The sequence below is a fragment of the Tetrao urogallus genome, assembly GCF_951394365.1.
Source record: "Tetrao urogallus genome assembly, chromosome: 15".
In the NCBI taxonomy this organism is placed as follows: Eukaryota; Metazoa; Chordata; class Aves; order Galliformes; family Phasianidae; genus Tetrao; species Tetrao urogallus.
The window spans coordinates 12,730,611-12,747,023 of NC_136828.1; the positions used below are offsets into that span (position 1 = coordinate 12,730,611).

The 16,413-nt window shown below is 44.4% G+C and overlaps 1 protein-coding gene across 1 annotated transcript in view; it reads left to right on the plus strand.

The window, feature by feature from the left end:
- Window positions 1-548: 548 nt before the first annotated feature.
- Window positions 549-16,413, plus strand: part of CYP2W1 (cytochrome P450 family 2 subfamily W member 1) — a gene marked incomplete at both ends in the record, with an annotated part of 37,075 nt that continues 21,210 nt past the window's right edge. The window contains 2 exons of the mRNA XM_079543119.1: window positions 549-560; window positions 5,176-5,351. Coding sequence (XP_079399245.1) covers window positions 549-560; window positions 5,176-5,351 — 188 coding nt within the window. The remainder of the gene's footprint in view (window positions 561-5,175; window positions 5,352-16,413) is intronic.

Below are 16,413 nucleotides of genomic sequence, written 5' to 3' on the forward strand. Positions count from 1 at the left end.
GCATCCATACAAACCTTTCCAAATCAACTCAATGTAATGTATTCCCAGTGTTTCTGTTGCCAAGAGCTGAGATGTCAACAACAGCTGGCTTTCATGAAAAATGTTAATTATTTCTTTGTACGATATGTAATTAAAAAAAATCTCCCTCTGTAAGTCCACAGAGGAGATATAAGGAAATGTATTTCCACAGCCATTTACTTTGAATCAAAGCTTGCTTTCTGCGTGGCAGTGAAATGTTGTATGCCCTTTATTTTCACAAGGTGCTAAATGATAGAATATAGTTATTTAAATCCACTGTGACTGTGAACTATTTAGTGTCAGTTCTATAGCTGCGGTTGCGGTGCGGCTCTTTGGCAAGCCTCAAAGAGTAAATCATTTGTCAGCCTTTCTTTTACCAACCTTGCATCGAAGGATTTGCCAGCTTTTCTTCTTTGCAGGTTTTGATCCGTGGTTATAGATTCTGCTTTTTGCAGTGGAGCTGGGGGACGGCCGTGTGCGTTGTGTATGGCAGAAACGTTTTGTGTGCTGGGATGATAGGCAGGGCACACATGGGGCAGGAGGTAGGCAGAGCCTGTTGTGTGAGGGGCCAGTGGTCCTGGGCAGCAAACAAAGCCCCTTTGACATTGCTCTATATTAAAGGTTATGAAATAACATCGGCTTAATGAGCAAACAGAGCGACACAGTGCTGCTACTGTGCAGCGAGCTGTATCCCCGCTCCACCTTCTTTCTCTTTGGAGTTCACAAACGTGAAGCCTTCTTTATAAGCCTTATTTGTCACTGTCGGGCATGCTAAAATTGATTCCCCCGAATTTCTGATGTTGCTTGCTTTGCTGCTGTGCTGGCAGAAGGAGATAGCAGCTCTCTGACTTTTGGAGGAGCTGGGCTCATTGGTGCTAACAGTCACTTCGGTTTCCTTCCTTTCTCCAGCCCTCTTCCTGTCGCCTCTGCCAGGTTTCCTCTTCTATCACCTCTGCTTTTCCAGTCCCTCTCACTGTAAGGGTTGGTATTCTCGGTTCGGAACTGCTTAGCAAGATTGCTTAATCAATCATCGAATCATAGAATGGCTTGAGTTGAAAAGGACCTCAAAGATTTCAACCTCTTTGCTGTGTGCAGGTCACCAACCAGCAGCCCAGGCTGCCCAGAGCCACAACCAGCCTGACCTTGAATGCCTCCAGGGATGGGGCATCCACAGCCTCTTTGGGCAACCTGTTCCAGTGCCTCACCACCCTCTGCATGACACTGCTACATCCCCTGCTCACTTCAGTTTGAAGTGGTTCCCCCTTTATGAGAGGTAAACTCATTGCTAAAGTCAACTTGTAAAGTATTTATATGTGATATTTCCAGATAACAAATAACAATGGAAAGTGTTAACTGATCTCTAAAACTTGCCACAGCTGAGGCCTGTGAAGTTTTTGAGTCAGATGTCTCCGATTATTTATTTATTCTGTATTATAAAGCCTACATGCAAATTGGAAATTTTGAGGCTGGCACTGATGAAAGGCTCTATTGGCAATCCCAGTCCTTCGCATGCAGAGTGATGTAGTGTGGCACGAACCCTTGCAATCTGCTTGAAGACGTCTGAGCTCACGTCTTCTTTCCCTCAGAAGTACGACAGTGATTTTTCTGAGCACATAAGCTAAAGATCCAAGGGTCCTTTTCAAAACATGGCACCCAATGGCAGTCCCCCTTTTACAGCCCCTCTTCAGGCCTTCTGGAAAACTTCCAATGGAAGGCTCCCACCTCCTTAATCACGCCAGAGCGCTGCCTCTCCTCTCAGTGCCACTCATTCAAGTGTGCTGACCTGGCCTGACCTCGTGGAGATGGAGACCTAATGAGCCCACGGCCCAAGGTGCTGCGGGAGCTCTCTGCAGGCTTTGCACATAAGCAAGCGTTGTGGTTTTTCGTACGCACGTGTTTTAAATTTATCACGTCAATAAACAAGTGTATGGCACGCTCAGACAGGGCCTTTACAATGGTGCAGTGAGGATAAATTGCAGCGCTACAAATTGCGGTGTCACGTTATAAATATAGAAGGAGACAACGTGGGATATTTATGGCCTCGGCACAATGGAGTCCCCTGTTGGTTTTTGGGTTTAGCGTTTGGGTTGCTGTTAGTTTTTCTTCGTGTTGCTTTTAATTTAAATAATGAGCTATTGCTAAGAGTTGGAATCTGAGTGGCTCACAAACCTTGGATGCATCTTCCAGAACAGCAGTCGCACTAATGGGACAGGGAAAGCAAGGTGAAAACATAATGCTTCTGACTTGAAGGAGAGATGCATCAGTAGAGTTCCATAGCAGAGGGCGTTTAAGTTGAAGGAAAAGCAGCGAGGCTTTCCATTTCCTGGCAAGCTTTGGGTTTGCTTTCTTTTGAGTCCCACGTTCTGGGGAAGATTGGTTTCTGTTGTGCTGTGTTGTGTTCGTTTTATGATTGCTTTTATAATTATGGTAAAACTAACTTCAATGGAGAATGTGCTCCCAAACGCATACATTTAATGAACCAACTGAGACTTGAGGTTTTCACATTAAAAACCAGTCAGGGACAGACTGTGGTACGCAGTGCTGATCACGGATCAGAGTGCATCTGCAACAAGAGATGTCTGAGCAAACTGCAGGATGTGTGCTGGGAACTCCCAACAGGAGCTCACGAGTCCCACTTTGGTTGGACCAAATGATGGTATGTGCTATGGGAAGGGTACCTTAAGCTGTAAATCCTCACTCGTTCAGCCCTGGAAAGGTTCCAGCCCCAAAGGGAGAACAATGCTCATGTTTCAGATGGCCAACAGTGCCCAAATTGTTAGGCTGGAAACAAGCGTTGTGAGGGCCTGGTATTTATGTTGGGACCCACTTATGGAGAGGGAGCAACTTGTTTTGTTTTTAATGGAGCAGTCGGGAGAGGGATAAAAAGCTTTTTGATAATGTGAGGAATGTGTGGGGGAGGGGAAGGTACAGAGATAGCAGTTACTGTAAGTCCAAGGCAGCGGAGGCCTCTTTATCAGAGCAGCTCTAATGATGTGCCACGGGCACTTTATTTGAAAGCTTCATGGCTTGCAGAAAAGTAAACAAATTCATTACGTTATTTTTAAAAGAAGATTAAGCGTGGTGTGTCGTCTGTCGGACAGCTGCTGCAGTCATCTTTCACAAACACTTCATGCACGACCACCCTCGGTGCTCAGGGCTGTGGTGGGGCTGTTATTTCAGTGAGCACCACCGTGGCTTTTCCAATGAAACTGTTGTTTCCTGCAGAGCAGTTACATACCTACCTTCACCAAGATGTTATTTGAGGTATGAATTGTTACCCAGGCAAATGCAACATACATTGTTGTTTTGGGGGGGTGAATGCTGGCTTTCCATAACAAGAAATTAAAAGCATTTTAAACCAAACAAAAAAGCAAATCCTCTTTACTGCCATTTATTCTGACCTCCACTTTCGCATCCTTATTTGGTCTTTGAAAACACAGAGTTGAAAGGGTGGGTCAAAGTAGGCTTAGCTGATGCAGGAATTAACACTGAACCAACGTGTGGTGCTCGGCAGGTGCCTTTGCCAGATCAGACTGCATTCAGGTGCTGCCCTGTTTACCTGGCCTTTGCTTTGCAGGTCAGCAGCAGTAACGCTGCTTAGCAGCTGGGGAGTGCTTGGTGCTCATGCCTGGGAAGCATTGAGTCCTTAAACCACAGCAAAGGCATCACACTTCTGTTTGGGACTGTGTGAGCTCTGTAACTATCAGGCTGGATGTGGCTCTGGGCAGCCTGATCTGATGGTTGGTGACCCTGCACATAGTAGGGGGGGTTGAAAGTAGGTGATCTTTGAGGTCCTTTTTAACCCAGGCCATTCTATGATTCTACGATGATCATGTAAGCTGGGAATTAGCACCATCCCTTTGCTCTTCATCTTGGAAACGTTCAAACCGAGAGTAAGAGTCTCATTTGCAAAACTTGATGGTTTTGTTGTTGTCGTTGTTGCTCAGTTGTTTCTGAGAAGTTGCACAGCAGTTTGGCTGTGTCCAGTTCCTCACTGCTTCCTGAGATGCTTTCTCTGCATTGTCCTGGAGGTCTGTCTAAGATAGCCACAGAGCCCTGCAAAGGCTAGATCTCAGAACACCTGATAGATCTGAAGGCCTGGTGGATCTGACATTTATCCTGGAGTGTCACTGAGGAGAGGAAGCACAGACACTGCTGGTTTTGGACTGCAGTGTGTTCAGACAGGAAAACAAAATGTACTGAGATGTGGAAATCACGGAGGAACGTTGAGTAACAGGCATTCAGCTGGAATTTTTCATGCTTCCAGTTGGTACTTAACAAGTCAGAGGGACTGCTGCCTGGAAAGATGAATGAGCAGTGCTGGGAATCACTGGGGTATGCCTCGGCTTGTTGTGGAGCAGCTCTTTGTTTCTACACTGCGTGATCTTACCCTGATCAACTCAGTGTATTTGCTGAATGCTCCTCTGCTGCACGTGAAACAAATGTTTTCGTTTTCAGTACAGTTCTGCGTAAATTTTTAGTGATTGGGTTTTCAAGATGAATTAAGAACTGTTTTGTCTGAAAGTGTGTAGAAGTTCCAACCTTTGAGGTTTATATCTGTAGATCTGTTTATGCAGGATTGTGCATGTTTACTCAGGATTGCCAAAGGATCTCCTAGAGCTGTAGGAAGATGGTAGATGTCACATCTTCCCTTCTGGCAAAAGGGAACTCAGGCCCATGGTTGGAAGAGGGAGGTTTTCTCAGTTCAGGACAGTGTGATCTTCCATTCCCAGTCTTAAGGGAGCACTGTTCCCATATACGTGTGTATGTGCTAAAAAATTCCATACCCTCCCTCCGCTGTGAACAGCCTCTGCTGCTCATATCCCTTGCTATGAGAGCACAAACAGCACAACAAATCTTGGAAATGATGTTTAATACCGAGCAGAGGAAGTACTTGCTCTGATTGCTGTACTGCTGAGCTCAGTGCTCTCATCTACAGAGGACAGAAAAGGCCTCTGCGGACTTCTGCAGAGTGCAGCATTTACAGTTATGTGAGCTGAACAGCGTGGAAGCTTCGTAGTTTGGTGTATGGTAAAAGTATGAAGCTTGAAGCTGCTGGGTTAAAATATTAACTGTGCCCTTCAGTTGCATTTGTGAATGTCTTGTTCACCTTCCTATAGAAACAGAATCACTTTATTTAAATGTTTATTGTTTCAGGCAGCAGATGAAGAGGAAGATCTTACTCCAGAGGAAAGGAGGAAATTGGAAAGAAAATTGAAAAAGGAGCGCAAGAAAGAAGAAAAAAAGCTGATGAGGGAAGCTGGAATCTCTACTAAGAAAGCAGAACCCAAGAAGCTGTCAGGATCTGAACTGGCTCTGGCCTATTTAACCAGGTAAGGCTGCTAGCAGCACTGCAGGTGCTCCGTGCAGAAACAAGCTGTAAACCAAGCCAGCAATCCTGAACAAGCTGACCCAAGAAATAAGGCATTAAAGGAAACTGCTGCAGTTAAGTAACAAGCTAAAGCTTCATTTCAGTTGACACCCTTTCACCTCGTTTTATGTATAGCACAGTAACAACTGAAGGATGTTGAGCACGGCACAAACGTTTTATAGACAGACAGTTCCTCCTGAATGTCATATAGTTCAGATATAAATATCTCTGGATTAGCTGCACTCACAGAGATGAAGGGCGTATTACAGAAAATATTGCATTGAGGAAACTAGTTTTAAGTGCACTGTTTTAAGCAAAGGAGTTTTGGGTGTTCTCTACATGTAAGCAAATTGCATTATGGACTCCTCACTTAACCTAATGCATGACATTTGGATATTTATACATTAAGACACGATTATGCCACCATGTTAAAGTGAATAGTGTACAGTGCCTCACTTCTGCATACCAAAGTATCCAGGGAGTCCAGTGGCCTATTTCGGATCGGAAGCAATTACTTTAGCTAGCACACTGATTTCGAATACTTTGAATTCCAACGTAAAGAAACATCTATGTTTAAAATAGCTGAAACAAAGCATTCATGGTACGCTGCAGACAGTAAGAGGTCGTGTATAAGCAGGAAAGTAGTATTTGTTTTTTCCCTGAACAGAATAGACCCTGTCTCTAAGACCTGCAGAGGGCTGGCGTGTTACCAGCGGTGGGTTACCACGGGGAATAATTCCATCGCTGCATCTCTGGCCATGCTTAAAACTGAAGCATGCAGACTGTCTGAGTTGTTACTTACCACTCTCAGTGGGGAGGGAGGAAATTAATTGCATTCCAGGCAGAGGGACATGTGCATTTTTGTTACATAACCCTCAGCACACAGCGATAGCACAATGACAATAATATTTTTGATCTGGAAAACAGCTGGAATGGTTCACCACTGTTTTGAACTGCAGATGGATTGAAAGTTATCTTTGAACCATCTGCTCCAACTGTACTCTGGTATGTGTGCAAGTAAGTGGCGGATCTAGACATAATGGTTTTCAGGTTTGGAAAGCAAAGGAACAAGCTGTGGGGTTTTGGTTGATATTCTGCTTCTATCTGTATGGATTTGTGCCTTGTTAGATGAGAGTGAAACTATATTTGAACTAATTTGACTGCAGACTTTAACCTGCACCAAATGACCTTGAAGCAGTATGCTGGCTACACAGCATGGTCTTGTAATAGCAGAGCCCCACAGCTCTGGGTATGGCAGCACGTTGTCTGGGGTTATGTCAGCAACAGATGGTTTGAATTTTGTACACTTATCAGGGATAGCAGTAAGATGCTGAACTGCCAAATGAACGTAACCACGGGGTGCGTTTTGCCCCATATGTGCTGTGACCTCCTCGTGTCCTTGGGAGCCCACTGTAAAAGCCCTGATGACTTCAGTGGGTCAGGGATTTCAGTCTGTGTGTTTTTGTGGGGCTATGGGTGTGAATGACACATGGAAGGATAAGGTCATCCTACAGACGCAGGAGCACAGTGCAGTGGGAGGTAAACAAAAGGGCGCTGTGGATTTATGATTTGCCCCACCTGCAGCAGAAAACCTGACATTAAATAGTGCTAAGTGAGGTGGCCTCTTAATTCCCTGATGACAAGTGAATCTCCTGCATTACAGGTGGAACTTGAAGTACCATATAATAATTAAAGCAGTCATTTTTATTAGTGAAGAGACTGACTGTTCACAGCACGAGAGCACAACTGAGGCTTCAGCTTCGACAGGAATTTGTTTTAAGTTTGATAACTTTCAAAGGAAAACGTTAGAAATCATTCACTGAAAGAGTTCTGTTACACGCAGACTTTTGACATGCAAGGGAAAATTCTGCTTGTTTTGTAGGTCATACATTTTTAAGAGGTAGTGCTTCTCTCGGACAGCAGAGCCTTCTTTTCCGGTCTGTGGGATGAAATGAAGAGGAATTCTTCAGCAGAAAACTGGATTTCCGTTTCTAGCAGTAATGTCAGGGAGAAATACCAACATCTTACGTGGAAGAACAACAGGCAGGCAGCTCTGAAGATAGAGAGGACTGAAATAGGGTGCTAAAGCAAAAAGGGAGACAGAAGGGTTATGTAACTATGAGAAGGAGGAAAAAAATGAGGAATAATGCTTTAAAAAAAAAACAAAAAACAACGATTCTGAACAGGAAGAAAGGAACAGCAAAGCAGGAGGGAAGAGCTGGGTGTTGGTGGTTGCAGAGCTCTTCCTTTTCCTTCTAACAATGATGTGCTTCTTTTCTTTTAGGATGATTCACATCTGAATCCAAGGTCAGAATGCCTCCTTTCTTTGATTCTGAGAAAACAGGAAATAAAATTCATACTTTTTTGAGCTGTAAGTGCCTTCAAGTGAAAAGACGACGCAATTCATGAGAATTCTAATTAGACGTAATTATATCCCAACTGACCTTTAGTGGTGCTGAAACGATGGCAGAACTTGTTTGCCTTGGCACGTCGCTCTCCTCTAGAAATGTTTCTATTGCTGTACTTAGCTCAGCAAGTTGTTGCTTTATGGATCTGCTCGTATGGATTTCTCCATCACCTGTCAAAGTAATAGAAATGAGAACAGATGTCACCCCAAGTACGTGGAATTACAAAGATGGCATCTCTTGTAGAAGGAACAGATAACAGCACTGTGTGGATATTGCTGTGAATTACCTGAGCCTTAGAATGTTACCTGCCATGTGCTCACATTGGAAAAATAAGCTGCAAGAGTGCGTTTCTTCTCTCTCTGTCATGATTGATATGGCACCAGCTCTGTGTGTCACCAGGGTGTTTTCCCAGGCGTTGTCTTTCTGGTTTCCTCTGCCTGCTTTTGTATCGCTGCCTTAAATTTAGGTGAGCATGTCAGAGACTTCCTCAGAAAATAAGAAAGTAAGTAAAAATAAGATGGTTGCCACAATGATACAAAGCAAGGGCACATTTCGGAACACAGAAGTAAGACAGTTTGGCACTGAGTGGGGAAATGGTGTGGCTGCAGAACATGGCACTGTGCAGGAGTGCTGCTGGAGCAGTGCCTGGGGCAGCCCTTCATCTGCTGGGCTGCAGGATGGAGGCAGAGCACCATCCTGGGCCAGGCTGCAGAAGGGCATTAATAGGTGTCTTTCATTTTGAGAGTTGCAATTGATGTTTCCCCATCCACGGCTTCAGCTTGTAGGTACTAAGAGTAACCAGTGCATGGAAATCTGAACATCACAGGTTGTCTTTTCTTCCCCCATATAAGATTAGCAGAGCTTAACACACCTGAGTGGCAGGTAGTGTCAGTGCGTCGGTCTGTGCGCTGCTGAGCTGCTCTAGATGTTTGTTAGAGGTATCTCCTTTGCAGACGTTTTACTTATTGAACTGTGAATTTGCCATTGTCCCTGGGATGTAATGACTGTCTTATGTAATGCCTGTGAGATGGAGCTCTGTGAGCTGACACTGACTGTTGCATCAAGCAGGAATGTCTCACTGCAAACACAGCACCAGTGCAGGGCAGGGAGTGTTCCCCGTGGCAGGGAGATGCAGTCGATGTAGGAGCTCACCAGTTACCTTGAAGTTCATCAGCTATTGCAGCACTGATCGAATTGCAAATCTCAGCCAAAGCAAAAGGTGGGCTGTGAAGGTGTCCTGAAATAGCAGCTTTCCCTCAAAGATGAGGGGGTTGTGGTGGTGGAGGGTGGTTTTGCTTTAATTATTGGAGGGTTGTTTTTTGAAGGTTCTGAGGCAAGTGTTAGCTATGGATGTAAATGATGCATTCATGTGTGCTTTCACAGTCCTTAGTTATAGAAGGAGCTGCCCGAATCCAGGAGTCAGATAGAGGGTAAATTTGCATTTGGCGTCGTTCTGGGCTGCTTTTGTGAACCTGGGCAGACGTTTGCTGCTATCTGATTTCAAAGGCTTGCACTTCTCCTCATGCTGCACAGAACAGAGCTTTTGTCTCAGGACTGCCCCAACTTTCTGTCGCTGATTTTTAGTTCTACCTGCCTCTGAGCAGTATTCCTCCCCTCGACCTAAATCAGAGCATGCAAATCCCTCTGTAAAAGGGAATGTTAGCCCATTGATTTTAACAGTGGGACAGATCTGCCTCATTGTAAAGGAAGTCTCTGTCCCTGTTAGTGGCAGAGAAATTAGATTTGTCTTATTAAGAGAGTAGGGTTACCTTATCGTCATCCTACAGCCCCCTGTGGCATCTGCTGGAGCCCGGTCAGTTTGTTTGCAGTTCCCTAGCAGCCCCAGCATTACTCACAAACCCTACAAAGCTGTCAGCACAGCACCCACACCTCGGCTATTTTTAGGGTGCCAGTATGCCCACAGCTATTCCTGCAGGGTGGATGCAGAGTGCATTCTCACTCTCCAGGTTTGGTGCTGCACAGGGCTCTTCTGCAAGGCGTACAGGCACGCTGCCTTTTTTGCAAGGGTATGTGAGGCAGAAAAGGTAATCAGTTGTGGATCTGTTACTGAGCAGGGTTTTGTAAATCAGTGTTTCCCACACCGAGCACGGCCTGCACCTGGCTGCTTCAGAGTTCTGAATCTCCCTGCCTCTCCAGTGAAGGATCTGCAATGCTCCATCTTTCTTTGAGCCACATCGCATTGTGATTTCGTGTTTTATTTGCCACATGTGGAAAACCTTTGCTTTTTTCCCCTTCCCCAGTCCATTGGTCAGTTTTGTGCTGATGGACAGCAGCTGCACGAGCACACCAACCATACCCACAGGCAGTGTTGCACTGAACGTAGAAGAGGCAGCGCTTCTTGTCCTGCTTCATCCTGGCTGTGACCGAATCAGACACACTGCCATTCCAGAGCTGCGTTCACCATGTATATTTCCTAACATTAGTGTCCTCAGCATCTGATTACTCAATCTGTGCATTTAGGATTCTGTGAACGTCACGTTGCACTCTCAGTCACAGCAGCACACAGCACTGCCTGTCCCATCAGGGTGTCTGGCAGCCCAGTGCCAAGATTGCTGATGCACCCACTGACTTCTGCATTCACTTCTCTGTGTCTCAGGGACAAGTGATGTGCAGGGCTGTGCTGGAGCCCTGCCAGCCTTCTCCTAACCCCCCTCGTGACACCTGCAGGATGTCATGTTGTGCAGGAACTGCTTTTAAAGCATTAATGATTAACTCCTTGGTGTTAAACTCTAAAACTGCTTTTTAGAGTCCCAGTACAACAATTCCACTACTTTGCAAGAAGCTCTTTAACATCTACTTTTACTTCAGCCACTTCCTGCAGATTTCTGTTCTGATGTCTTTTTTTCCTACCTGTAAACACTGCAGCTCTGCAGACAGAGTGGTGCAGGCTGTGTGTGGAAGTGGAAATGGCAGGGCCACATCTGTGGTCTGCAGCTGTGTCACAGCAGCCCAGCCTTGCAGTGCTGGGTGAGGAGATGGCTGCAGGGCTCTGAGCAGGGAGTGTGACCCCATGCTGTGCAGGAATTCTGGCTCAGGTCTGGAGCTGAGTTGAGTATCAGGGTAAGGCTCAGGTGAATCTGAAATAAGAAGCCATGCCTCTCAATCTTGGCTATTCTTACCAAGAGTTTCTGGGCAGAAAAAAAATAAAATAAAATCCTGGAAATACATTCTGGGTACTGGTAACTCTGCCCTGGAAATGTTCCAGATGGCCAGAGCTAGATTATTTATTTACTTCATAATTTCAGTCATTTCCAGCAAGGAATGTCCATATTAATAAATCAGGTTTTGAAGAACGTAGGTATTGAGAAATCTGAGTGAGCAGCTCTGGTTTCTGGAGACAAAACAGAGGACTGAAGATTCTGAAATGTCAGGTTATAAGACTTGTAAGTTTAGCTCAAGTAGGAATTCTTAGGTACTGCAAATATTTCCTCCTTATTTCCAGCTCATTCAAAAGGAGGCAGTATTATAACACGCGCTATTATGTGATGTTCCAGTAAAATTAGTGGAGGTTTGTGATTCAGCTTACTAAACTGAGCTTTGGAAAAGCTGCTGCTCTCGCATGTCTTTCCCTGCACCAACCCTCTTATGGGTTAGCCATTAATAGCATTCTGAAGAAACTCATTTCTATCTCATGTGGGGAAAGGATTTGGAATAGCTTTCTGGCCCATTTGCTCAGCACTTATGTGTGGCTTAAGAGGTGAAGAGAAGGGAGGAGGTTCATGTCCGTGCTAAATTCCTGTCCGTCCGTGGATGTTGTGTCTTGCTAAATCTGCTCATCATCCCATTTAGTTTATGGCAGAGGAAAGAGATTTCTTCTTGTCCTCTCCATAAATGCTCACTACATTTTACAAAAAGGGAGAAATAGATTAAAAAACTCTAATCCTGCTTTACGGCTTCAAATCAAATCACTTGTCCTCCCAAATCTTTGAATTAATGTTATTGAAGGTCACAAGGGCACCTCTCAAAGCGTTTCTCAGTAAGAGCTGCAGAGGGTCTTCCTTGGAAACCTTCTGTGTCTGCAGCTCTGCCATTTTACAGTGTGAAACAAAGCTGCCACAACATTTACTTGGGCATTTGGTTCCAGCAGTCTCATGGAGAAGTGCAGTATTTAATAGCATCATTAACACGACATCTCCATTTCTTATTTGCTATATAAGAGGAGCTTGCATGGATTTGTTTCTGTGGTGTTCTGTCAGGATGTTCCTAAGGCCACATCTGCACTGATTTCTGGGTGCACATGCCATATAGAGAGTAATATTCCAGACCATTCTAGCTACTCTGAAAGAGCTTTCTGTCTTTGTCCAGGTCTATGCGTAAGAGGACAAGGAGGGCAGGAGCACCTCTTGTTTTGAACATATACTTTCTATATGTCTAAGTGCTTCCTTAGGTGGAGAAAATTAGATTACAGGTGTTAAGCCTGTAAGTATCAGGGTAAAATACTTGAGGTTCCTTTGCCTGATTCTCTTTCCTGGAAGATAACTTCTTTGTTTCCAAACCTAATTAAGAAAATGTAATGCATCCTTTCTTAATGACGCTCATTTCCAGTAAAATAAAATTTAGCATAAATGAATTTTCTTAACAGCTTATTAAATGTAGTCGCTAGATAGTTGCTTTCATCTGTGCATAGCATCATACAAAAGATGTTTCATCTAATTAAATAATGAAGCAGCTTTAATATGTTCTTTCATCTGAAATGACTTCTAGTAACCTTGTAAGAGGTATTAGAGAGGTTTGGAAGCAGGAGTTTGTAATCACCAGGCAGTGTTCTGCAGGTACCTGCTGATGCTTTTAAACAAAAGCAGATTGTAGAGCAGGTTCCCTTTCAGTGAATGCAATATTTGCAGTGTGTTCACTGAGCAGAAAGCCCACCAGTTCCATCCTGGACTCACAGAGGACGTTCCTTCCTGTTTCCCATCACCTACATCGTTCCATTCAGGCCATGCTCCTGGCTTGGCAGAAATGCAGAGGGAAGGCTGTGTGTTTTCTCTGTGCCTAACATTGACACGTAGGAGAATTAGCACCTCCAGCACGCTTCAACTATTCAGACAGTGCCCAAGCATTCACACTAGAAAGTGGTTTCGTAGCTGTAGGGAATCGTTTAGGCAGGTCAGCCAAGGCCAAAATTAAAATTTAAAATGCAGTTGGCAATGATTATTAATCAGTTAGCTCCAGGGAACCATCACAGCCCCCCAGCCCCAGTTAGACTAACAAGCAATATTTTTCAAATAATAAAACTGGATCCTTATTAAAACTTGTCTCCTTCACACAGTAATAAATGCAGCGGTGCCCCAAAAGATATCAGTAATTACTTTCATATGAATAAAACCGGCTTGCAGTGAGAGCCACCTGCAGGAAGCAGTCATGGGCAGGTCGGTGTCTGTAAGCAGGTTATTTACAGCCTTGGTGACACACTGCTCATCACAGGGTGCTGGGGAGGACGGCGTGATGCTGTGCTGGACCCCGCAGTGCATGGCAGGCGTTGCTGGGCGCTGCAGCTCCGTTGGGAAAGCCCACGGCTGCTGGCAGCTGTGCTGCGCTTTTCAGTTCCTTGCTCTCAAAATCAATCTCTCCTTCTGTGATAATTCAACTCCTACTTTGTCTTCTTTTTATAACTCTGTATAAAATAAGAAGCATATTCAGCACGGCACTATTACCTTCAGTTTTTTAAGCCTACTGCTTTCCAGCTCCTCTGTAACTACTGAAAACAAGGGAATGTTCTCTACGTAGTCTATATATTTTCAAATCAAATGCAGTTTTCTTCTAGATAGGCTAAAACAGATGCCAGCCACTAAATAATAGTGCTAGAAAAGATTTAGGGTTTTTTAATTGGTTATTTTTCCCGACTGGACCACGGGTGGCAGCTGCAGGTAGGTCAGTGTCTATGAAAAGCTGACGAGTTGAATCACAGCTGAGATGCCCTGTGTGTATTATACCATACATAAGAAGCGTGAGCTCTACTGATGACATATCTTATGCTTTTGAGGCATTGTTTCAGCTTTCTGGGTCGACTTGCCTTCCACTTAGCACCTGTGGCATCTGTTTGTGCCCTGGGCTCTTGCAGGGAACGCTCAGTGCTGGGTGTGAGCGGTGCCTGTGCTGCAGCAGGAAGGGCATTTTTGTCTTGGATGAAGCTTCAGGATGCGAGCATAATATAAAGTGTAACAAATAATGGCAAGTGATAAAAGTGCACATAATAAAAGATACTCTGTGATAAACGTTTAATGTAGATCTAATCAAAGGTTTGCTTTAAGGCACAAAGGCTTTTTCCTTTTCCTTTGCACATACTTTCTAAGGAAGTTCTCTGATTTGTGTAATTCGCTGTGCAGATACGATCTGTCCTTAAATTAGACAATAGAACCAAAATGAGGTACTAAAAAGGATGTTTCTTTCCTTCCTCTGTTCATGTGATACCTAAACTAAAACTGAAAGCTAAAAAAAAAAAAGGGCCTTTTTCTCCCCTTGCCCTTTCCCAGTTCTGTAGTCACAGTGCTCCTTATAACCCAGATGGACGAATACATTAAAAACTGCTTTTAAACCACAGATTAAGAAACGGTGCCAGGATTTTCTACCAAAAATGTGGCACTGCTGCTAAAATCTGTTGACAATTTTAAAAAAGTTTCTTCTGGCAGAAGAGATCCATTAATGTCTCTTCTTCTTTTCCAGGAAAATGAGTAAAACCTTTTTCTAAGTTTGAAGTTAATTAGCTTCCATGCTGTATTTCAGAGCTCACTGTAAATGTATTAACTTTTCCAGGAATGGGAGTTGGGACATAACAGAATCATCCATGATGTGAGAAAAACGCATTGAAAATAAGGGCTGTGACTCTTCCTTACATCTGTACTTGGGTCCTGCCAAAGATGAGTGCGTAGATTTTAATTACAGCCATTCTGCTTAAGCCTTTGAAAATCAATTTAGAATGTAAATTTTGGATATTTCTTCCAAACGAGGGCAATCAGCATCACACAGACACCTGAGATGGGATTTCCTCTCACCTTGCATCCAGACTTGCCCCATGCTGCTGGGGGGCTCTCTTGGCACGCAGGGCTGTGGAGCAGCCCCTGTCCTTGGGAGCCCTTTCTGTCGATGCAGCTTTTGCTCTGTGCAGTACATGGGTTTGGTGCTGGCAATGAAAGAAATGTGAAACCTGCCTTTTTAAACGCGCGGTTGTTTCAAATGCCCCGAGAGAAAGAAAAGAAATTCTGAACACCCCTGATAAAAATAAACGCCTTAGCATTTCCCTTCAAATAACTGCATGTATTATGACTGGACAAAAAGTTATTATTCCTTATTTGCTGTATGCACTGGAGAGCACATATAAAACTTGCACCCACATCCACATATATTTTATGCATCCATATGAAAGCTCCACCCTTGCAGTGGCTCTTCTCCCACGCCTCTGCCAAATTCCTGCTCCACCCGTGATGCTCCAGGAATCCCAGGGAGCCTCTGTGAGGTGCCAGCTTCCCGTGCTCACCTGTATGTAGCATTGAACTGACCTGAAATGACTGCTCAGTTTCCAAACTCGTGCCTTGTAAGGGCAGTTATCTTACCTGGATGTAAGCGCACGGTGCATTAAAGTCAGTGCTGCTGTATGTATTGCACTGTGACACAGGAGAGCAATTCAGAGCTCCAAGTACTGCAGCACGGCTTTAAATGTCTTTGAGGGAATTTTTCAGTGCTGGAGCTCTTGGTTGAGGAAGCACCTGTTGCACCGAGGGCAGGAACTTTGCTTTGTGGAGCAGTGTGGAGGCTGGGGCTGTGTGCCCATCTCAGGCAGCAGACACAGATGAGTGTAGGTGTCCTTGTGTTTGGCATGCAGCAGTGCTCTCCTGCTGTCTGCTGGTTATGGGCTGTCGTGTGTCTGTCTTTCCTTTTTGATTTCTTGACACTTGTCTTTGACCCAATGATCTTTTCAGCTGAATGAGTGAAATGGATGGCTCTCAAACAGTACTTTTCTCCACATAAGAGATTATATAAGTGCTGGGACAGCTTCCTAGTGTTTTGTCCTGGCCAGCAGTCTAAGCAGATGCATTGTCGTCTTCCTGAATTCAATTGGTAACAATAATGTTTTTCTCTGACTGTGCTTCTGGAACCAATCTGACTGCTTTCCCTTCCTTTTCTGTACTACAGCATCCCATGGAGCGCTCTGCCCTGCATGCTGCCAGCTGTCTTCTGTGTTCCTGCTTAGCTGCCAAGACTCAGAAATGCTCTTTTTCTGTCACAGTGGTGAAAGGGATGGGATTAAGCATTTTAAAGGCAGATTGCATCTGCAGCAAGTGTCTGGGAAGGCCCAGTGCAACCATGTGTGATTTTAATGTATAGGCTGAAACTCATTTGTATGATAGACCAATGGGAATTTCGGGCAGCTCTTCTACACGACACCCTGATGCTAAAAAAAACCCAAAAACTCAGATGTAAAGCTCTTTTGGAAACTTGATTCATTTGTTTCATATCCTCTGTATCTTCAATTTCGAAGCCATTTAGGAAGATTGTTTGCACAAACACGAAAGCTCCCTTTAACTAAAGGCAGCTGATGTGTTTTTTCAATGAGATAGAGCTCATAAGAAAGACTCAAACATTAACTGTGTAAAGAAG